Consider the following 22,835-nt stretch of genomic DNA (forward strand, 5'->3'; position numbering starts at 1 on the left):
TCAGGGAGGAGGACAGCTGGAGCAAGGAGGTAAAGAAGCCAGGCCTGTTTTACAACAAATATTAAATTACTTCATTAACACAAACAGATGAAGGAGGAAGGGTATTTATGACTCAGGTTGGGAGACAGGATCATCTATGCTGACTTGACAATGGAGCCCTCCAGGACTACGCTGCCTTCAAGCCACAATGCAGTTCTTGTCTCTGGTCTGGCGAGGCATCCCTGGGCGCCAGCTCCTGGGGAGCTGTGGAGATGGGGATTTGGGGGTTCCAGTTGCATTGTCCTGAGCAGGCCTGAGCCTGCACAGATGTGGGGGCAGCGGGATGCGCTCTCCTAGGAAGAAGCCATCCTCCTCTGAGGACTCAGAACTGGGGCTAGAAGGCGAGCTGGAGCAAGATCCTGAGTCCGACCCCGATCCCAAGTCACACTGGTGGTGGCGATGTCTGCCAGAGTGGCGGCGGTGATGGTGGTGGTGGCGGCGGCGGCTGCTGCGGCGGCGATGGGTGGGGGCCCTAGGTGGGGGACTGCGTGGCCTGCGACGCTGGGCTGGGGGTGCACTCAGGGTTCGCCGTGGGCCTCCCTCGGATACCAGAGGGTCACGGAAGCTGACGCGGGGGGTGCTCTGGCGACCAAAGGCACCATCTTCCAGGGGTGGGTCAGGCTGGCTGGGGAGTCCTGGGGGTGGCTCGGGGGGGCCGCGGAGACCCAGCTCTGGCATGGAGTGGCGGTGGGGGGCTCCCCTGAGAAAGTGGGCAGGCTCCTCAGGGCCCACAACTGAAAAGGATGGAACAATTCCCTGTTATTGCCCCTGAGGGGATGACTGTGAAGGGCCTTCTCTCCACTTGACCCCATCAGGACTGGGAAAGTGGGAGCAAGGGTCAAGGAGGGGCAGCAAGGTGGGGGTAATTTGGGAGAAAGGAGGCCTGGGGCGGGCTCTAGGTGAGGGAATGAGAGCATGGCTTCTGATGTAAGGAGGTGGTGACATCAACTAAGGCTGACCAAGTTTGCCAGAGAATGGGGGTGGGCCTGGGCGCGGAGGGTGGAAGGTCAAGGGTTTGGAGGAAAGGAGGAAGAATTTGGGCTCAAGAAGGAACGAGTTGAGGCCAGGGGACAGGCCTTCTAACAGCAGGGGGTGGAGCCAGGGTTCACGAGGGCAGGTCATGTGGCTGGAGACTTGGGGATGGAGCCAGGGCTGGGATGGGGGCGGGGCCAGGGCTGCGGGAAGGTGAAGGGTGTGGGTGAATCAAGGGGAGGGCCCGGGTTGGGGGGAGTGGGGGGACACCGAGAGGCCGAGAGGCCGCATTTGGCTTGAGGGTTAGCTCACCAGGCCCTGGCTCCGTGCTAGTTCCTTTGGTGGCGGTCTCTGCCGTCTCCTCCTCTGCAGCCGAGAAAGAGGCCGAGGAGGCTGCGAGAGGTGCAGAGACTGTGCCCGCACTCCAGCTCTGGCGGCCGGTCCCCGAAGTCCCCGAACTCGTGGGCTCGGACCCCAGGCTGCAGGCTCTGGAGCAGAAGATGAGACCGCGGCGTGGCAGGAAGGGGCGGCCCAGCAGGGCTCGTCCACAGCGACTACAGCAGAAGCAGCGGTCGGAGGCATGCCAGTGCTGGCCCTCATACGCCATCTGGCCCTGGTCCAGGCCTGTGGGGACCAAAGACAGAGGGGAAACTGAGTCAGAACCATCAGGCATATCCCCAACTGTCCTGAGTGGGGCCCCTCTTGGGAAGAGGAAGGGAATCTGAGGCAGGGTACCCCAAGATGCCCTCCCCACCCGCAACTCTCCAGAATGGGGCCCTTCTATGGAGAAAGCAGGGAAACTGAGGTTTGGGCTTCACCCTAAAGTTCCTCATCCATTCTCTCCTGGAAACTGGCTGATGTCTTCTCCTCTTTCTTTCCCAGGGTGCCCCCTCCCAGACTGGGGGTGGGCATTGGACTCTAACATGTGGGTCAGGCTTGGACATTAAGAGGTGGCTTCAGGGGGACAGAATGTAGGAAGTGAATCTGAAGAAGAGGCCTGGGTGGTGGGGGCAGGGCTTAGAAGGTATCGAAGGGCCTTGGTGGGAAAGGAGTGGGTCTTAGAGGGTGGGGTGTGGCTTAGAAGGTAGGACAGGACCTAGGCTGAGGGAGGAATCTCTAGAGAACAAGAGGAGTCTAGGGGTGTTGGGCCTTGGCTGAGGGAGTAAGAGGGTAGCCCCAGGGCCTGGGAATTAGAGGGAACTCTGGGGGGCCTGCAACATCGGACAGAACAAGGGGACACAACGGAGGCAGGCCGGAGCCGCTGCCGTTGCCATGACCCACGGTAACCAGTGCGAGCTCGCCTGCCAGAAGAATATGAAAAAGCAAAGCGACTTGGTTAAGGGAAAGCGCTGAGATGACGGGCTTTCTGCTGCCCCCCCGCAAGCAGAGTGCCCCATCATCTCTACCCCCAGGGACTCGGAGATCATGCAGCAGAAGCAGAAAAAGGCAAACGAGAAGAAGGAGGAACCCAAGTTCGTTTGTGGCTTCGTGTCCAACCCTCTTGCCCTTTGCCTGTGTGCCTGGAGCCAGTCCCACCACACTCGCGTTTTCTCCTGCAGTGCTCACAGGTTCCAGCACCGATGGCATTCCCTTTGCCCTGAGTCTGCAGCGGGTCCCTTTTGTGCTTCCTTCCCCTTAGGTAGCCTCTCTCCCCCTGGGGCACGCCTGGGGGTGAGGGGGTTACCACTTCCCAGTGTTTTTTATTCCTGTGGGCCTCACCCCAAAGTATTAAAAGTAGCTTTGTAATTTCAAAAAAAAAAAAAAAAAAAAGAGGGAACTCTGGAAGTGGGCCTAGATGCGCAGTGGTGCCTAGTGTCCTGCAGGTGGGGTTTAGAAAGCACAAGCACAATGGGGGACACTGGTGGGGGACTTGCAGTGAAGGGTATAGGGCCATGGTGCTGGTGCTAGATTGAAAGTATGGCATATAATAGAGGACCCTGGTGGGGTGGTGCTATGGCCCAGCTGTCTGCCTGTCCCCCCAGCCCAGTTTCACGTTTACCCACCAATGTGTTCCCCACAGCCATCACAGTACTCTGCGTGGCGGGCCTCATAGCAGGCACAGCAGTGGGGGCGGCTCTGACGCATAACGTAACGCTGGCCTCCTAGCGATGCTTCACACTCAAAGCAGCAGAAGTGGCCCATGTGCCAGTGCCGGCCCTCAGCCTCCGTGCACTCAGGGGAGAAGATGATCTGGGTGGGGGGAGGGGAAACAGTGACACACACACACAGGCCACCTTGGCCATCAGAAGGGCCTGCCCCTGGCCCTGCTCACCCTCCACTCCCATCCCCAGGGCAGAGAGGCGTGAACCTCGTCACAGGCTTGGCAGCGTGGGCGCAGGCGTTCGGCGTGGTGGCGGCCACAGTAGACTTTGCCAGCATGATAGAAGTAGATGAGGTCCACCAGCAGCTCGCGGCATGTGCAGCACACAAAGCACTGCGGGTGCCAGCAGGCACCCAGGCCCGCTCGACTGGCAAACACCGCGATGTCCCCACCTCCAATTTGTTTCCCGCACTGCCAAGTGACAGAGAGACACTGCCACCAAGATGGTCAGATGGATGGGGGTCAGCCAAGACATGTCACACTTGGGCCTTCCTCTGGCAGACCTTTGTGACTGGTTATACTCGTGGGCTTTTAGATAGGCCCCACAAACACGGGAGGGTACCCTAAGACTGACCCTACTTCTGGGGGAAACCATAGAGACAGGCCCTTCTAATTGTGGGTGGCCTTCAAGGCAAGTCTCATCCTCAGGGAGCTGGGGAAATGGAAGAGACAGGCCAGGCTCCGTGGGGGAACCTCAGTGACAAACTTCACTGAGAACCTAACAGGAGGATCTAGGGTTGGGTTCCACCTACCTGGAGGGACCATGAAGAAAATTCCACCCACCATGGGGCCCTATAGACAGGCCCTGCCCCTGTGGGTCAGCTCTTTTTTTTTTTTTTTTTTTTTGTGGGTCAGCTCTTAAGGACATGTCTCAACCACAAGAGGACCAGAGAGACAACCTACACCTCACATTCACTGTGTAGAGGGAATGAATAGAGAAGGTCAACTAGGGTCTGCTCAGAGACAGACTCAAAGTCAAGGGTGAGATCTAAGGAACAGGCCCTGTCCACCAGGGGGCCCTACAGGCAGATCCTGCTGGCCAGGGAGGCCCTAAGGCAAGGTCCTTGCCCAGCAGTGGGAAGTGAGGGGATGTTAGAACACTGGAGACAGACCTTGAGTGCTTAAGTGGCAGGCCGCCTCCTCCTTCCAGGGCCCGGAGCAGAGGCACTGCTCTCATTCATGGGGGGCCTTCCGTGGCTCACCTCCTCACAGATGGCTCCGGTGATGGTCACGGGGAAGATGCGCACCGTGCCACGGCCCAGATTTTCCCGCTTCCGCTGCTGGCTGAAGGATCTGAGCTCTTTCTTCTCCTCCTCTTCCAGCGCTGTGCAGTACTGTGCCTGGGGTAGGAGGGTCTTCCAGGCTCCTCCCGCCAGGCCTGCCTTCCTCCCCCCACTCCCAGAATTCATCCACACTCAAAAGGAGTTTACTTCTAGACCTTTGTAGAGGTGGTGCTTCCTGCCCGAAATTGCCACCCCTTACCTCTTCTCTCAGGGGCTCAGTCGTGGTTTTGCCCAGGAATGTCTCAATTGTCCCTGCCTATCCAGACCTTCCATGTCGGGATCAGCTTACCTTTCCTCCTCTGACTCTGTCCATTTCTTTCCAGCTGCTTAGCATCTGCCCAAGCTGTGTACCTTGGCCCCCAAACTGGACCTGGCATGCCCTTCCTGTCTCCTCTCTCCTTACCTCACTGTCATGTGGGGGCAGCTGATACAGCAGCTGCTTGATCCTGTATTTTTCCCCGGGACTGTTGACATAGGGGACCTTGTCCTCTGGGAGGCAGCTGAAAAACTGGTATACCTGGGAGGACACGGGGCGGGGGTGGGGTGGGGGTGGGCAGGAGAGAACAGTTGAGACGAGGGATGAGTTGGGAGGCAGTGGGATATAGGGGCCCTATTCCCTGAGAATATTCAAGTCATCAGAAGGGACATGTTGACTGACATTCTCCATCGCCCCTTCCTCCAGGCTGGATCCTTTCCATCACCTCCCAAATACACTGCTTTGACCCCACATTTTTCTCCAGCTGCTCTCCACTGGTCTTTTACAGCAGAGTTCCACCAAAGAGTGGTGTGCATCAGCTGCTTCCACTTCCTCTCCTCTCATTGTCTCCAGACCTGACTCCACTCGGGCTTTTCCACCCCTTCTGTCCCTGCCCCTCATCCCAAGCCTTCCCGTCCTGTCCTGTCCCAATCCGTCCCATTGACGATGTCTACACCATTAAAAATCCTTTTCCAGGTTTCAGTCCTCATTCGATAGACCCATCAATAGCACTGGACTCAGTTGATCACTCCCTCTTCCTGGAAACACTTTGTTCCCTTGGCTTTCTCGGTTTCTTCCTACATTACTAGCTGTTCCTTCTCTGTCTCCCTTTTGGTTCTTCCTCAACTAGCTGACCCCCAGATGTGGGAGGACCCTTAGGGCTCATCCCTGGTTCTCTGGATTCTCTTCATTCACTCCCTTGGGAATCACACCCAACCTCCTGCCTCACACATGCATACCCCCAGCCCCGTGACGTCTCCCTTGAGTTCCAGGCCATATGGCCACTCAGATCTCTAACAGGCATCTAAAACTCCAGATGGCCAAGACCAGACTTACACTCTTACTACTCAGTTTGCTCCTGCCTTGGCCTGAACCCTATTGGTTCATCCATCCATCCTTGAGGTTATCTCTGACTCCTCTTTCTCACACACCCACAAGCAGATCCTTTTAGCTCTGCTTTTGAAACATCCGGAATCGGACCACCACTTGCTACTTCCACCACCGGCATAGTCTTCAGCCACTGGCCCCCTGCTTCGGCCCTCGCCCCTACAGCCTATTTTCCTCCCAGCAGCTAGAGGGAGCCTGTTAAATCCTAAAACAAACCACAGCCCTTCTCTGCTCACAACATTTTTGTTGGCTCCTCCTCCATTCAGAGTAGAGGTCAAAATCCTCTCGGTGCCCACCCCACACCAGACCTCACCTCCACCCACTCTCCCAGTCACTCACTCTGCTCCAGCTGCACCGATCTCCTAAGGATTCCTCTTGCAGGCCAAGTACACTCTTGCCTCAGGACATTTGCATCAGCTACTCCTTCTGCTCGGGTAGCTCTAACCTTGGGTATCTGCATGGCATTCTTTACCTCCTTCACAAAGCCCAAACATATCTTCACAGAGGCTGACCTGGGCACCCTATTTACAATTCTAACAGTTCCCTCCCTCCACTATTTTGTTTGTGTTTTCTCCACCTGCTGTGTCCTCAGTGCCTAGAGCAGTGTCTGACATGCAGTAGGTGCTCAATAACTATTTGTTGAACGAATCAACTAATGGAGATGTGGTACACGAAGTGCTGGGATAAGACCGGAGTTAAGGCGCAGAATAGGAGCGGGGTGAACAGGGCCTGACCGACCGACTCAGGGATCATTCACTGTTCCCTGAGCATTGTGGGGGAGCTGATCACTGTGGGATTACAGAGGGGTTAGAAGGGTACATTCAGTCTAGTGTTGTCCCGGAAATAGGTTTCTGAGTGTGTGTCTTTGTGTGCCTGTGGGTGTGCACGCATCTACTGGACAACAAGAGGGGGTGGCAGCCTCTGGTCACCTGCTCTGGCTTGAGCCCAGGAGGCACCCAGGCATACTCCTCCGAGGCACAGCCTGAGTCATCGTCAGAGATGGAGTGGCGCTGGAAGTCTGAGATTAGGCGACACATGATACGTTCCAGGTCCACAGGCACCGAATGAACAGCATGCTCTTCCCTTGGGCATTTGCAGTGCTGACAGATCTTTCTGAGGGGGCCGGGATGGGGGTCAATTATTAAGTGGTAGCTCACATGGAAGCAGCAGCCCAAGGAAGTCCAGCTAGAGGGGAGGGACACGTATAGCATCACCACCAAAAGATTCTGAGCCTGGATGAGGATCCGGCCCCGAGTGGGGGGGGCAGGGGGCCCAAGACTGCTGTGGGTGAGACAGGAGTGGAGGGTGTGGCTGTCTCCAGCTGGGGGTGGGGCCGTGGGGGTCTCAAGGCCATTCCCTGACTTTTACCTCTGGGACTCAGGTCAGACTTTCCTGGTGATGGGCCTGAATAGGGGTGGAGCTCTGAGTCTGAGATTGCAGTTATAAATTTAGGGGTTTCTCCTCAGGACTGGCTTTGGATGTTGTGGGGGGAACTTTATCCCTAGAGGTGGGCTCTAGCCTGTGCTGTGGCTCTGAACTTGTGGGCAGGTGGAGGCTCTGAGCCTCTATGTAAGGGCCTAAATGTGCCAGCTGTGGACTCTGTGGTATTTTATGAGACATTCTGGATACAGGGCTCCAGTGGGAGGATAGGACATGGTCTGTGAGAGGAGTTCTGAGCCTGAGAAGGGCTGGATGTCAGTGGACAATGCTCAGGGCCTGGGACTGAGGATTGCCCTAGGGATGGGACTCCGAGGCGCCCAGAGAACATTTCTGGGGGCGGGGCTATGTAGTGGGTGGAGCTTTCCTGGGAACAGGACAATTGGGAACGAGTCAGGGGGCGGGGCCCTGAGTCTAAGCCGGAGGCTCTTGCCCCAACGGAGCTGCTCTGGTGGACAGGGCTCAAGTAGAGGTGTGGCCAGAGCTTCTAGGGGTTTCCCCCCAAGGGCGGGGCCCAGACAAAGGCGAGGCCCTGGGATCGTCACTTACCTCCATCCATGCAACAGGAAGCCGGGGCACTGCTCCCTGCAGGAGTTGCAGGGCTGGCCGCGATCTGGGTCCTCCAACTCTGGAGGCTGAAGTGGGTGGGGGCAGACGCGGGAACAGGCACGGTGCGGGGGCGGGGAGAGAGAAGTCAACGCCCTCCTCTCCACTCCAAGGCCCGCGACCACACGCTGGGGCCTGTCCCACCAGGGCAGCGCTGGGCAGGCTGGGACAGCACCAAAAGCGCGGAAGAAGGAGGACACAACTGAGGTAGAGGCGGGGCAGCTGAGGCCACCTCCCCATATACCCCTTTTTCAGGGAATTCCCTTCCCCTCACCCAGCCTTGGACACATCCCACCAGCCTCTAACTCCTCCAGGCCTCAAACACCTCCCCCCAGAACTCAAGAGTACTCTCCCCACCAGACCACAGAGTCCCAAATCTGGGTGTCTCCTCCCAGGCCTCATCCTGGCCCCTTCTCCACCCAGGAGGCCGGAGGCACTCCAGTTCCACAGGGTAGGAGTCTGAGGCCCCATCCTTACTTGGGATCCCCAACATGAACCCTCCCCTCTTTTCTGAATCTCAACAGCCTGTCCTCAAAACCCTGGCTTCCCCTTTTCATACCTAAGGAATTGGAGACCCTCCCTCAGGATCTCAGGAGGCCCCTGATCCATTCAGTAATCCTGATCCCAAGAAGCCTTGGCCTTTACCCTTCATATCCTAGGGCTATTCACTCCTCTGGAACACCAAACCCAGACCCCACTTAAGAACCCCCTCCAAAGGAAGAGCTACCCCGCTAAGAAGTCAGAAAGCTCCTGGCTCAAGTAGAAGCCTGGAAGCCCTGGTTCCCCAAATCCCAATCCCCAGACCCTTAATATTCAGGCACCCCAGGAGTGTAGGACCTCACCCTTAAGATCACCTTCTGCCAAGGTACAGGGGAAGTCCCTTCCCTCAGAAGCACAGGAGGTCTTTACTCAATCCAGGACCCTAGGATCCAGTCTTTTGGCCCTCAGAATCCCCTCCCAGAATTCACATGAGAGGGGAGCCCATCAGGTCTCTGAGGGTGCTGATAGAAGTGTGCAGAGAGGTGATTAGGGAGCAGGTGCCACCAGATCTCGCTTCCAGCAGCCCTGACCCCTCTGTTCTAGGAATCTGTGGATGGGGATTCCCAGATCCTCGGTGGAGCACCTCCTCCCTATCCCAATCCCCTGCCCGCTCTCCTGCGCCTCAGTTTACCCCTGCCTCCCACCGCTGCCCCGAGTCTCGCTCACCGCGCGCCCAGAGCGGCGCCTCCTGGACCCACGCGCGAACATGGCGCGCCCAGGCAGGGTCAGGCCGGGCAGGGTCAGGCAGGATGGAATCCTCCCGGCGGTCAGCCCGCCGCGCGTCCGGCCTAGGAGCTCTGTTCCGTAAATCTGACACCGGCGTGGGAGGAGCGCGCCCGCACGGCCCGCCCCTGGCCCTGCACTCACTCCGGGGCCGCGGCGCCCCCTGCCTAGAGGTGAGGGGCACGCAGCGCAGGAGCGCCGGACGCGAGCGCTCCCCAGCCTTCCTGCCCTGGGGCGGGAGCCAGGCCTCAGAAGGCTCGGCCCGGAGCCCCAGGGTAACACATGGCCTCTCCCGGGATATTCTAGGGCTTGAGGGCTCTGGAGTGGAGGAGGGCGGACTTGGAAGTGGTGCGCTAGGGCACTAGTATTGGCATTTCGTGTCCATTTATCTTGGCTGTTTATTTGGAGGAGGGGTTAAGGCCACCTCTTGGCCCCCTACCCACTGGGGATATTCCCAGGGCCTCTTTCCCCCGATGAATACTGCAAGAATGATCCCCAAGCCCATCGCAGTTCCAGCTGGCGCTCCCTCACCGCTCATCAGAGAGGGAGCTCTTATCCACCCCCTACAGCCTCCACTCCCAAACCCTATCAGAGCCAGGACTGTTTGAGATTTATGGGGAAAAGGTTAAAGTCACTGGCCAGGTTCCGAGGCCCCACTACCCACTCCCTCTCCTTCCTAACAGGCCCAGCTGTCTTGCCCCCTAAGTCCTGAGAAATCAATTTTTTTTTAAACAGAAGTGGAGCAGGCAGAGGGACGAGAAGCTGACTCCTTGCAGAGCAGGGAGCCCGACGTGGGGCTCGATCTCAGGACCCCAAGATCACGACAGGGCCCCAACCCAGTATCACGATGGGACCTGAAGGTGGAGGCTTAAGCAACTGAGCCACCCAGCCGCCCCCTGAGAAATAGATCTTAAAGCCTTCCCTCCCTGGCTCCTATTTTTTCTCTGCAGTTAGATAGCCCTTTTGCTGAGCTCAGTCCCATAGCTGGGAGTCTCTCCTTTGCCTGTCAGGCTTCGCTGTGCCTCAGGGCTAGGAGGAGGGGGGTCCCCGGCCCACAGTCAGAACTTGGGCGCCGGGCGGGGGGTTTTAATTAGGCAGGGTGATGGCAGCAGCCGGGCCTTTCAGCGTGGGCACAGGGTACCAACTCCGTACCCAGCTCCATTAGGCACATCCCAGTCACTCTCCACCCCCCACCCCTCCTCCAGGGAGGATCCAGGGAAGGGTTAAAGGGAATGAATTAATGAGCTAACGAGTCACCCCAGTGCTCCTGCTTCCTGGCCTTGCAGCCCAGCCTGCCTCCCAGTTCCCCAGGTTGGGCGGGAAAGGAAATGGGGAGAAGCCTGTGTCTGAAGAACACGAGGCTCGTAGGTAGGGGGAAGTCTCCCTGTGAAGTTTGGGGTCCTCTTCAGACCCCATGGGGTTTGAGGACAGGGCTCCACAGGGTCTGGGAAGGGGAGTGGCTAGTGGACCAGAATTAGAACCGACCCCTACAAACACTGGACATTCGGCGGCCGGTAGTGGGGGCAGCAGGCAGGGCTACTCAGAGAGACTTAGAATGATCGACAGGTGAGGTGAGGCTTCACCGAGGATGCAGCTTGGCGTTACGCTGCTGGAGGGACCTGAAATGATGGGGTGACTTGAATGGCAGGTCCAGCAGGTCAGGGGCGGAGCTTCCTCTCGCCGCCTCTACCCCACCCCTCTTTCTTCCTCCCCCCTCCAAAAACAGAAAGACACACTGAGAAATCAGATCCGGGTGGACTCGGTGGTTGAGTTTATTTAGGGGAGGAGAATTAATCCTATTTGTTCTTCCTCGGGGAGGTCTTCAAACAATACCGACGGGCTAGGAAAAGGGTGGGCGTCTGGAGGAGAGGGGGAGGGACCACAGCCAGACAAAATGGCAACACACAATCACAGGCACTACCGACGTCATAGACACAGCAGAGGGTGCAGGATAGGGACTTCAGACCGGGCCTCCAACCACCCTGGGACGGTGCGGGTGTGGAGGGAGGGAGGAGGCAAGGGAAGCGGGGGAGGGGTGGGCCGGCCCCACAGACCCGTTGGCTCTGTCCTCTGACTACCGGGGTGGGCAAGGGTGTGGGGGGTGCTTCTCTCTGGATCCCACCCCTCACCCTCCAAGCCTTCAGGTCCTCCCAGGTCACCTCAGTACTCAGTTCTCGTCAGGGATATTCCCGCCACCCCCCCACCCCCTGCCCCCCGCTGCTAAGCCTGCCCACTTTAAAACATTTTTTTTCACTGCTCTATTGGGGAGGGCTGCCCCTTCTGAAGCCACCATGAACACCCACTCTAATCCCCGCCCTGTCTAGAACCCAGACCACGACCTCACCTCAAGCTTGGCCCATTCCTGAATCCCACTTCTCGCCTTGCACAAGATCTGCCCCCTGTAGAATCAAACTCCGTCTCCTGAATATTCCTAGCTACACCCCTTCCTTACCCTCTGGTCCCAATCCAAGACCTGCCCACTCTAGAACCTCTCCCACCGTCTGGTTCAGGCCCCACCCCTCTAGAACCCAGTTCCCAGGTCCCCAGTCACACCCCTCCCATAGGACCCTGTCCTGTTCCAAATCCTGCCCACTTTGGAGGCCCAACCCCTGCCTCACTCAAAGCTCCACCCATTCTAGAACCATGCCCCCAGCCTCATCCCAAGCCACACTCCAGAATGCTCTAAGGCACCCCTCTTCTTTGGACTCTAGATCCAGTGTGTCTGGCACCCAAACCCCTTGCTTACTAGTCCTCTTCACCCCAGAGCTCCTCTCCAAGTCCACCATGGGTCAAGTCCCCCAGTCTGCCTTTCTGCCCTCTCAGGGCTGAATTTCCCCTAATCATCCCCGTTTGGGCATTGCTGGAGGAATCAAGGCCAGTTGGGAGGAGGGAAGGGAGAGAGGGGAGAGAGTCTGAAGTCACCCCGACCCTCCCCACATAGCAGAGATCTGTCTTTTCCCTGTCCCCCTTTCAGAGTCCCCCAACCTCAGGGCACAGGGCCAGGGGACAGAGAGGGGCCAAGGTATGCAAGGGAAGGGGTAAGGTTAGGAGAGGGGCCCCCTCAAGGTCAGGCCCCTCATGCATGAGGAGTGTGGAGTGGGGCAGGGCTCAGACAGATAAATAGATATTTATATATTTTATATATATATGTGTATATATATATATATATATATATATATATATATATATATATACACATACACATACAGCAAAGAGTCTCCTGGCTTGAGGGGCGGAGACCTGGGGTGGAGGGGTGGAAAAGGGGGCAGGGCTTCTGAGCTCTTGCCCACACATGGGGTCCTCCCGGGCTGCATTGACCTGTGGAGACAAAAGATACAGAAAGGAGAGGGGGTCCAGACATAGGTTGTGCCCTTAGGGAGGGGGCTGGGCTGCTAGGCCTCCACCTTGGCTTTACCCTCTGCCTGCCATGTCTTTTCTTCCTCCTTCACTCAATAGTCCTTGAAGTCAGCTTCATCCCAGCTGCCCCTATTGGGAATATATACCTTGCACCTGCTAGGTTAAGTACCAAAGACATTACGGTTTCCCCCTCCCCTAACCCCCAAATGTCCATTAACCTGTACTGTTCTAGCCACTGGTGATAAACTGTATTGGGTAGAACAAAGCTCCTTATCTCTGTGGTGCTTGCGTTGTGGCAGAGGAGACAGACTTCAAACAATAATAGAAACGTGTAAGTGGGTTATCTAGCATGACATAAGGTGATAATTGAAATGTAAAAACAAAAGGTAGCCCAGGGTGAGGGGGAGTAGGAGTACCAGTAGGGGAAGAAATGTTACTGTAGTAAGTAGGGTAGTTAGAGAAGACCTCAGTTAAGAAGTGATATTTGAGGGGCAGCTTGGGTGGCCCAGCGGTTTAGCGCCACCTTCAGCCCAGGGCGTGATCCTGGAGACCCGGGATCGAGTCCCACATCAGGCTCCCTGCATGGAGCCTGCTTCTCCCTCTGCCTGTGTCTGCCTCTCTCTGTGTGTCTCATGAATAAATAAAATCTTTAAAAAAGAAGTGATATTGGGATCCCTGGGTGGCGCAGCGGTTTAGCGCCTGCCTTTGGCCCAGGGTGCGATCCTGGAGACCCGGGATCGAATCCCACATCGGGCTCCCGGTGCATGGAGCCTGCTTCTCTCTCTGCCTCTCTCTCTCTCTCTCTCTGTGTGTGACTATCATAAAAATAAAAAAAAAAGAAATGATATTGGAATAAATAGTTAAGGAGGTGAGGGAATGAGCCATGCAGACAACAGAAGAGCATGCAGACAACAATGAATAGCATTCCAGGCAGAGGGAACAGCTGGTGCAACAGCCCAGAGGCAGAACCACATCTAGTGTATTTGAGGAACAGCAAGAAAATCGGAGTGGAGTGAGCAAGGGACAAGTGGTAGGAGGTGATATTACAGAGGTTGGTAATGCCGTCCTATAGGGCCTAGATTGTGAGGACATCAGCTTTGACTTTGATGAGGTGTAAGTCACTGGAAGATTTTAAGCAGAGATATATAAAATGAGAGTAAAATGTCTCATATTGTTTCTATTATTTTCTCAATAAATCTTTCTTAACATTAGTAGGGCTCTAAGTGATGTATGTACAGCATGAATAGGTCATGGTCACATCCTCTAGTTTAGTGGAAGAGATAGTTAATAAACATATAAAGTAATAATTACAGACTATGGTAAGAAAAGCATAGGGTACCATAAGAGAGCTAAGAAAGGGGACTTGTAAGAAGCTGGCCAGGTAAGGTTATCAGTGTGTGTGGGCACAAAACTCCAGGAGGAAAGCAAGTACCAAGGCCCTGAATTTGGCTTGTGCCTGGAACACAGTTGGGGGTGGGGAGTGGTAGGAGGTCTGAAAAGTGACAGGTGACATTTGGTGTCGTGCCTGGTGAGGGCTTTGGCTTTAAACGTGAGTGAGATGGGAGCCTAGGTAGAGCTCTGAGCACAGGAGGGTCGTGTCCTGATTTAAGATGTAACAGGATCCCTCCCAATGCTGTGAGTCGAACAGAATGCGGATGCAGGTGGAAAGCTGTGAAGATGTCCAGAGGAGAGGACAGTGAGATGTGGAAGATTATGAATATATTTTGAAGGTAGAGTCAATAGAAGTTTTTGATGAATTAGATGTAAGATACCTAATAAACTCCTCCCTGCCCTTTCCATCCTGGCCAAGTGCCAGAAGTTATCTCCACCCACGTGTTGCCATCTCCCTGCCTCTTCCCATTTCCCTCTCTCATTTGCGAAGTTATCGCTCTTCTCTTTTCCAGGCCCAGCAAGAAGGCCTGCAAACCTTTCCATTGCCCCCACCTGCCCCCTTTTCCTTCCTGAAATTTCACACCACCTTCCTCACCACAGGATCAGTGAGCTTGTTTGGCCTTCGTGACCCCACGCCCCTTTAGCTTCACCATCTACCGGCCTTATCAGAACATATTGGCTAATCAATCACTTCTGAGGCCCACCTCCTTTTCCGTCTTATGCAAGTCCTCCTGCCATTCCCTTCTTTCATTGGTTGTTCTGTCCGCTTTTTCTCTCCCCTCCCCTCGGAGAGGCATTCGTTTCTCTCTCATTGGCTTTCCATTCTGCCAATCTTCAAGCACCGCGGTCCTGCTTTCCACTTATTGGCTAGTTTTTCGTTCTTCGCTTGTAGCCCCGCCTCCCCATTGGCGCCCTCGCCCGCGCCTACGTACCATTTACTCTCGAGTCTTATTGGTTCACTGACCCGCCCGTCTCATTTCCTGTACCCTCCTTGGCCGCGCCGCCCGTCCGTCACTCACCAGACTACATCTGATTGGAGAAGGAGGTGGGCGCACCCTGAGGGCCATAGCCTTGCTGCCCGTAGTCTCCCTGAGGCCCGTAGCCGCCGCCGCCGCCGCCGCCGGCTGGCTGCCCGTAGTCGGGCTGGTAGCCGCCCTGGGGCCCGTAGGAGTCCTGGGGCCCGTACCCGCCAGGGCCCTGCCCGTAGCCCGCCTCGCCATAGGCGTCCCCAGGCGCTGGTTGTTTCTCGGGAGCGCCAGGAGGTCCGCGCATGAATGGGGCAGCCCAGCCTGTCTCCTTGAACACGAACCACAGGTTGCCGACCCAGAGCACCAGGTTCAGGAATCCGAACACCTGCGGAGAGACAAACCCTGGCTGTAGTGTGGCGCGCATTGAGTTGGCCCCGGGGAACATCGAGGCTGCGCGCGTGGAGCATAGATCCGTGGCCTCCCGAAGAAAAAATGCTTTCTAGAACCCGGACCCTCTAGAGTCCTGGCACATGAACGCAAATGTGCAGAAAAGTCCCCTGGGGTGGGGGTGGGGGGCGTGTTAGAACTCAGATTTTCCGGGATGTCGTCATCTATCGCAATTACATATACACATTTATACATGTCTAAAATAGAATATAAATTTGTAATGGCATGTTAAGCACGAATTTTATTATGTAGATACACCACTAATAGATGCATATATACACATATACAAAGTATATAAAAATATACCTTTACATAAAATATATAGAACTCAGGCCCAGAGAGGCTAAGATGCTCAAAATCTCCTACCTTGTGAGTGACAGAAAAGTTGGTATCTTAGCATCTGTAACACTTGTATACAATTTACCACATGCCAGGCCCTTTTCTAAGCACTTTGTATGTTACTAGTTCACTGAATACTCAACTTTGGAGAGGACTTCTTATTAGTTTTCAATTTACATGCTCAGACTGAGGCTGAGAGGCTAGTTTGAGATCAGAGTTGTAGGTGGTAGAGCTCAGATGGTTTGACTCCGGCCAGTAGGGGGAGCCCAAGTGGGAAAAATTTCAAGTTATTCTTTCATTTGGCATACTGTATAAGGACGCTGGTCCCCAGACGGTATTGAGTTGCTAGAGGATCTACATGAATAGGCTGAGCCTGGGATCCAGATCTCCCAAACCTAATCGGACAGAAGGTCTCATATTCCCCTCCTGGGGACTATTTGTGGTATTGAAGTGGTTATAATTGCTATCTCATCCTTCAAGGCGCTGTTGTTGGCATGCTTCCTCCAGGGAGCCCTTGGGGATCTCCTTTGACTTCTCCTCTCATTCTCCCCACCACTCCCATGCCAGACGGTGAGTTTCCCAGCCTCCCTTCCCAGCTGGCCCACCAGCCCAGCCACCTTCCCAGGGCTTACCACTGAAGTGTTGAGGCCAGAGGTCACAGGGTCCCTCAGCTCCTTGCATGTATTCCCTGTCTGGTGGCAGACAGACATCCCTTTGATAATGTTCTCTGGGTCAGTGGCCATCTTCACATCTGACAGCCCCTTGGCCCACGCTGATGAGCTAACCAGCCACATGAAGGCGAACACTGCTGTGGCCAGAAAGTCCTAGGACAGGCAGGAGAGAGGCAGATGGCCCTGTGAGTGGGCTGCTTCACCTCATGCCATGGGGCCTCCTCAGATCACACGCTTTCTTGGGAGTGGGAGGCCCCGCAGAAAAGCCTTGTCTCTCTCCTGACTTTTTAGCCAGCTCGGAAGCCCCCAATACTCACTCGAAGGTGAGCATTCCTAGCTTGGGCTTGTGTGTATGTGTGTGTGTGTATGCATGTGAGGATGTGGGAGTGAAATTGTGATGTGTGGGTGTGTTGTGGGAGGATTTTGTGGGATGGCTTCCGAATCTGTGGAAAGTAGTGTGTCTTTCTACTTTCATCTCAATGTGGGGATTTATGTCATTTTGTGTCTGGGATGAGGGTGTATGAGTATAGCTGTGTAGGAATCAGTGTGTCTGGGTGGCATGATGACAAGCATGACTGCCCCAGTGAACCTCTGTGCACTTTTCCTTGATCTAGACTGTGTGGTTGTGTGAGAGGTGGTAGGTTTCCAGGGCTAGGCCTGTTTGGGATTCTGTGTGGGCTCTGAGCATGTCCCTGTCATTCTATGATTTGGTTTCTTTGATGCTCACAGCAGCAGCAGCAGCAGTGACATCTGTGGCTGTTATGGTGACTGCTTGCATGTGGGACTGTCTAGGGTTTGGTGTGGCCCGTGAACATGGCTGTGTCTCTGAGGCTCCATGGTCCCTGGCCCCTGTACTTGAGTGGTTGTGGGGCTCACCATCATGGGTCCTTTGTTGTTCTCTCGGTACTTATTCTGCAGAAAGATGTAAGTGGCCAGAGCCCCCATGGAGTACAGGAAGGCAAACACAGCCACGGTGACAAAAAATTCGGCCGATGAGGAGTAGTCCCCCACCAGGAAGATTTTTTCAGTGTCCCCTCGGCAGGTGGGTGCATCAAAGTACACTTGGTGCAGCCTGTGGGGAGAGATGGCAGGTGTGGCCCAGGACCTAAGAATACCCCCCACTCCCCCTGCCCAGTCATGGATTCCCCAGATTCTGACAAAGTCCCAGGAAGGAAGAGGGGTGAACAACCATTCGCAGAGCACCTACTGTATACCAGTCACATTTTACCAATTGCGGTGAACTAGGTCTTCTTTGACCACTACTCCAACCCAGGCGCTTTGACTTTTTGGTTATTTGTAGAACATACCAGGCCCCTCCCACCCCAGGATCTTTGCACTGGAATGCCCTTCTCCTAGATATTACACCCTTCATGTCCTTCAAGTTTTGCTCAACTGTCACCTCAATGAGGCCTTCCCTGATCTCACTATTAAAATCAGATGGAACCATTCCCTCCCAGTGCTCCTTAGCCCCCCCGCCCTTCCTGGCTCTATTTTTCTCTGTAGCAGTGATACCCTACGCATCTGACATATCATGTGTTTTACTTTTTTCCTTGATTTTCCCCTTCATTGAAAGAGGGTTGGGCTTGGGCACCTAGGTGGTTCAGTCGGTTAAGCATCTGCCTTTGGCTCAGGTCCTGATCTCAGGGTCTTGGGATCGAGTTCTGCATTAGGCTCTCTGCTCTGCGAGGAGCCTGCTTCCCTCTCTCCCTCTGTCTGCCACTCCCCCTGCTTGTACTCTCTCTCACATGCGCTCTCTGGGTCAAGTAAATAAATAAAATCTTAAAAAAAAGAGCTGGTCTTTTTCCTTTGCTGCATTCACTGCTATATCCCTAGGACCTGGAACAATGCCGCCACATAGTAGGTACTCAGTAAATGTTTATCACATGAAATGGATAAAGGCTGAGAAAAGTGCATTAATTTGCTTAAAGTCACACAGCTGGGGAGAGAATGGCAAGGTTGGGATCTGAACCCTGTGTTTTCTCCCTATATCATGTTGACTCTTCTCTCTACCCTACTCCAGGTCCCCAAGAGAAAAGAAACATATGCATAGCAGAGAAGAGCTCAGAGTCTATAAGAACAAGAGATAGAAAAAAAACAGGAAACAGAAAGACAGGAGGGTAGAAGGGATACTGGAACAAACAGAATGTATGTATGTGAGGTGGGAAGGGGCCAATTGGGAAGGTGTCCTGGGACTAAGGCTTTCCTGTAGTGTAATGGAAATCATAGGGAGAAAATGTGTGTGAGGAGAAGGTCTGGGGTGGGGTTCTGGGGCTCTGGCTTCAGATTGGGGGGCAGGATCCTGAGACTGAGTGAATGGTACTAGTCCCCTTATGTAGCAAAGGTCCTGAGGGAAGGGGCTTATGCTGACTGATCACCTATCAGGCACTTTAGGGAACTGCCTCATTCAGTGACCCTTCCCCTCAATCTCTAAAGGAGGCATTAATATACCCATTTTACAGATGAACAGAGGCTTAGCAAGGTTATGTTAGGTGCCCAAGGTTGTATAGCTGCTAAATGACAGCTAAGAGTTGAATCTGGGTAAGTTTCTGGGTTCCTAGTAGGTTGGGTTGGAGAAGGGGTGTCTAATGGGAATTGGGGAGCTCTGGGGGGTTATCAGGGCAGCAGGGGGAAGGCCAGGGGGGCCAGGGCAAAGACTTTTTTCACAGGAGACTTGTAGCTAAAAGGCAGATCTTCAGGACTGCAGGTCCTATGTGTGAGAGCTATTGGGGAGTCCAGGGGTTTTTGTGGCCTTCTGGATCCCCAGAGGGCTCCCAGCAGTATCCTATGCTTCCAGCTTCTCCTCCTTCCCCAAACTCTGCTTCCTGGCTTCTGTGAACCAGGGGATCCCTGCTTCCCACTGCCCCTCGGGCCACGCCTCCCTGGTGCCTCTTTTTCTTTTAACCATTCCTCAGGACCAATGCTGGATTTTCCTCTCTCCACTCTTCACTCTCACCCTGGGTGATCCCCTGAGTCTACATTTGTCGATAGTGCTCAAAAATGCCCAATTTCCAACTCAATCTCCGACCTCTTTCCAGAGGCCCTTAAACTTACTGATTTTCTTTATTTTAACAAGCCCTTGTGGGGAGCTTATTGTGTGCCCGGCACTGTGCTAAGCACCTAACAAGTACCAACTCACTTAATATTCATCAGAACCTTGTAAGGTAGGTATTATTATCTTCTTTTGCAGACGAGGAAATTGAGACCCCAGAGCAGTTATGTGATTTGTCCAAGTGGTGGAGGAGCCTCAGGAGCCTCGACTGAAATGGTGTCTGCGGATCTGTCTCCCCACTCCCCAGGAGGTAAGCATCATCATGAGGGCAGTGACCTTGCCTGACTGCGCTCATCCTCACGTTCCTAGCACCTGGCACACAATGTGAGTACAGTAAATATCAGAATTGCTTAACTGGGTTTAATCATTCCCTATAGCTAATCAGACCCCCTCATTATTCTCTGTGATAAAACCCTGCACGAGTATCCCCTCTTTGAATTTCTCCCAATCTGCAATCATCCTTTTTACTGATTTATTTGTTAAAATGTTGGCTCCAGGAGGGTGGGGAGGTTGGTCTGGGTTGTTTTGTTTTGTTTTGTTTTGTTTTCCCTGTTGTATCCCCAGCACTTTGAGCAGAAACTGGCATACAATAGGTTCTCAAAAAAAATGTATATGGAACAAATGAATGGGAATGAAATAATATTAGCTGACGTTAACTAAGCAACTACTGCTTTAATATATAAATATATAAATATATAAATATATAAATATATATATTTCTGTTTTTGAATCTTGTTTATTGCCAGTCTCCTGCCCCTCTGCATTCACTAGAACACAGCCAGAGGGCAACAGCTTATGCCTGTCCTGCTTACCACGTGTCCTAAATGTCCAGAGCAGTGCCAGGCACAAAGTAGGTGCTCAGTGCATGCACAGTGACCTGAGCCAATGTGGTCTCCTGAGGTGGGGACTGAACAGGAGCCACTGGGGAGGCAGTGTTGGCCAGTCCCACCCCACTCCCACCCTCTTTCTTGGGATCCCTGGGGTGGGAGTGGGGTGGGGGCGCACCTGAAGGGGTACTCGAATTCAACCTCGATGCTGAGGTCACTCTCTGACTTGTTGGCACACTCCACGCTCAGCCGGAGCTCCCCGGTGTAACTGCCGCATGTGGCAAAGGCGAAGATGGCAAAGACCTTGGGCCACAGGGGATGGGGATGGCCATGGTGAGCCCGGCACAAGCAGGGCCCCCGCACAAGCAGCAGCAGATGGACCGGTCCCCACCCCCACCCCCTAATCAGGGCTCATCGGCTCCAAGGACAAGCTGATTACAGGGGTGTGGCTGTCTCTTCCAGTCTTTCTCTCAGTGTCTCTCTCAGTCTCTACCCCTCGATGCTTTGACTGCCCCTTCCTCTCTTCTGCCTCAGCCTCTTTATTTCTCTCTGTGTACTCCTGCCTGTCTCTGTTCTCCGTGTCTCTATTTCTCTTGGTACCTGTTTCTCTTGTCTTTCTCAGATGTCTCTTCGTATCTCTGTTTTGCTCTCTGCCTCTGCCTCTCTAGTATCAATGTATGTCTCTTTCAGTCTCTTTTTTCCTCTGGCTCCATCCGTGTAAAATGTATGTCTCCCCTTGTGTGTGTTTCTGTCCTTGGTCTATTTGTCCCTATCTCCCTCCTCTCTCTCTGCCTTGGTCTCTGTCTCATGCTCTCCCTGATACATCTTGCTTTCTCTGTGTATCAGTTTCTCCTCTCCTCTCTCCACTGGGTATCTCTCTTTCTCTGTTTCTGTCTCTCCCCCATCCCATTTTTTCTGCCACTCTCTCTGTGTCCATTTCTCTTTGCATCTCTGTCTCGCTTTTTCTTGCTTGCCTCCACTCTCTCTCATCTCTGTATCTTTTCTTCTCGGTATTTCCATCTCTGTCTCCATCATTCCCTGTCTCTCATCCTCTCTGTCTCTTTCACCATCTCTGGATTTTTCTGGCTTTGCATCTTTTCTGCAGCACCAGCTTCAGGCTCCACCTTCCTTGCCCCTCTCTCACCTCAGGGGAGGAGGTAGGACGTCACATTCTTTCACCTCACAATGTGGGTATCCTTGGTCTTACATGACGTCACATCATGGCCCATCTATTTTCTGGCCCTAACCCCCTGGGACCTCACCCTGGAGCCCAATTCTTCCATCCCCTTTCTCTCCAACCCCCCGCCCATCCATTCCTTGCTCCCCACCCCTACTCGTCCAGACCCCACTACCTCCTTCTCTTTCCCCATGGCCCAGACCACACTCACCCATTGCAGCACCTTCACGAAGCCAAGGGGCTCCTTGACCACCCGGAACTGACCCCCGGCCACCAGCTGAGGAGAGAAAATGGTGGGGAGGGGGTGGGATTGTTGGAGATGGAGAGGGAGGTGAGGGGCAAGGCCACCAGGCGATGACCCCTGGGACTAGGGCATGTGTCCTCCGGGAGTGAGTGATGTTCAGAGGAGAGAAGGGGTGAGGAGAAAGTGACACTTCAGGGAAGGTGGGAGTACAGCTTATCGGAGAGAAGACCCTCAGGGTTCAGAAGTGGTGGGGAGGTCTGGGGAAATGGTGAGGTTGATGGCAGAGGGTCGTCGGGGTGAGGAAGATTGGGATGGAGTCAAGACTAATTAGGGAAGGGGAGAAGGTCTGAAACAGTAAAGGTAAGTCAGATGGTGAAGGGGATCAAGTGAGAAAGGAAGAGTGAGGAAGGAGTGGGGGTTCATTGAGGGGAAGGGGGTTTTGGGTGGTGAAGGTGAGTCATAACAGGGAGGGAGTCAGGTTGGCCATGGTGGGGGAGGGGTTTGCAGCGGTAAAGGTGAGTCAGATGGTGGTGGTGGTGGTCTGAAGTGATGAGGATGGGGAGGGGTTGGTACTGGTTAGAGAGAGGGTGAGGTTCCGATGTGGTGAAGAGTGAGATGGCAGAGAGGGTCTGGGCTGATTAAGGTGGGGGAGGGCTGGGACATGGCTTCACCAGATATGTATTGGGGGACAGGAGACTAGGGGTCTTGGGGAGGCAAAGTCGGATCGTCCCCCTTGGTCTGCTCTAGGGAAAGGGGTGGTCATCTACTGGGGTACTTTCTCTGGGAGGGACAGGTGCCAGCCCTTCCCCATCCCCCGCCCCCACGCCTTCTGTCATTCTATTTCCTAGCTCAACTACAAGCAACCCCCATCTTCCTTCCACTCTTCCTCTTCTCCCCCACCCCGTTGCCCCTACTGTAGCCCCAAGACCCCCCTCCTCCTCATGGTGGCCAGTAAGGAACCAGGCTCCAGGAGGACCCCGCTGCGGCAGTGAGGACGGCCCTCGCTGCGGCAAAGGGCGCGCTCCTTCTTTTCTCCACCTCTCCCTTCCTCCCTCGCCTGCCGCAGACCCCAGCCCCAGTGCCAGGGACCGAGCGTCCGCTGCCAGGACCCTGGCCACCGCCTCTCAGAGTCGCCCGATCCGCGGCGATCCCGGCGGGGAGGCCGGGCAGCGGCGGGCTCTGTCCTCGGTGCTGGAACGCGTACCTGATTCACCACGTCCATGTCTGCCAGCAGCAGCATCAGCAATGCGGGGGGCGGGAGGCGCCTGCTAACAAGGGCGGGCGCGGGGCGCGGCGGGGG

General features: G+C 54.6%; 2 protein-coding genes across 6 annotated transcripts; both read right to left on the minus strand.

Moving 5' to 3' along the window:
- Positions 1 to 47: 47 nt before the first annotated feature.
- PRICKLE3 (prickle planar cell polarity protein 3) lies at positions 48 to 9,167 on the minus strand. Of its 5 annotated transcripts, none has more exons than XM_038587432.1 (10): positions 9,008 to 9,147; positions 8,644 to 8,802; positions 7,745 to 7,830; positions 6,688 to 6,871; positions 4,799 to 4,912; positions 4,315 to 4,452; positions 3,320 to 3,523; positions 3,015 to 3,201; positions 1,324 to 1,635; positions 48 to 773 (listed from the first exon to the last, which is right to left on the minus strand). In XM_038587432.1, exons 4-10 carry the CDS (start codon positions 6,793 to 6,795, stop codon positions 178 to 180), a joined length of 1,659 nt encoding a protein of 552 aa, XP_038443360.1. In that variant the 5' UTR covers positions 6,796 to 6,871; positions 7,745 to 7,830; positions 8,644 to 8,802; positions 9,008 to 9,147; the 3' UTR covers positions 48 to 177. The 5 variants fall into 5 exon arrangements, with proteins under 5 accessions (XP_038443360.1, XP_038443359.1, XP_038443356.1 ...); XM_038587431.1 differs by having other exon boundaries at positions 7,745 to 7,964; XM_038587428.1 differs by lacking the exon at positions 8,644 to 8,802 and having other exon boundaries at positions 9,008 to 9,166.
- Positions 9,168 to 10,807: 1,640 nt separating this feature from the next.
- On the minus strand, positions 10,808 to 22,835 carry SYP (synaptophysin). Its single transcript, XM_038587435.1, has 7 exons — positions 22,740 to 22,835; positions 21,503 to 21,568; positions 20,293 to 20,417; positions 17,115 to 17,310; positions 16,200 to 16,391; positions 14,833 to 15,166; positions 10,808 to 12,382 (listed from the first exon to the last, which is right to left on the minus strand). The coding sequence occupies exons 1-6, from the start codon at positions 22,773 to 22,775 to the stop codon at positions 14,837 to 14,839; spliced, it is 945 nt and encodes a 314-aa protein (XP_038443363.1). The 5' UTR covers positions 22,776 to 22,835; the 3' UTR covers positions 10,808 to 12,382; positions 14,833 to 14,836.

The sequence above is a fragment of the Canis lupus genome, chromosome X (assembly GCF_011100685.1).
Source record: "Canis lupus familiaris isolate Mischka breed German Shepherd chromosome X, alternate assembly UU_Cfam_GSD_1.0, whole genome shotgun sequence".
Lineage (NCBI taxonomy): Eukaryota > Metazoa > Chordata > Mammalia > Carnivora > Canidae > Canis > Canis lupus.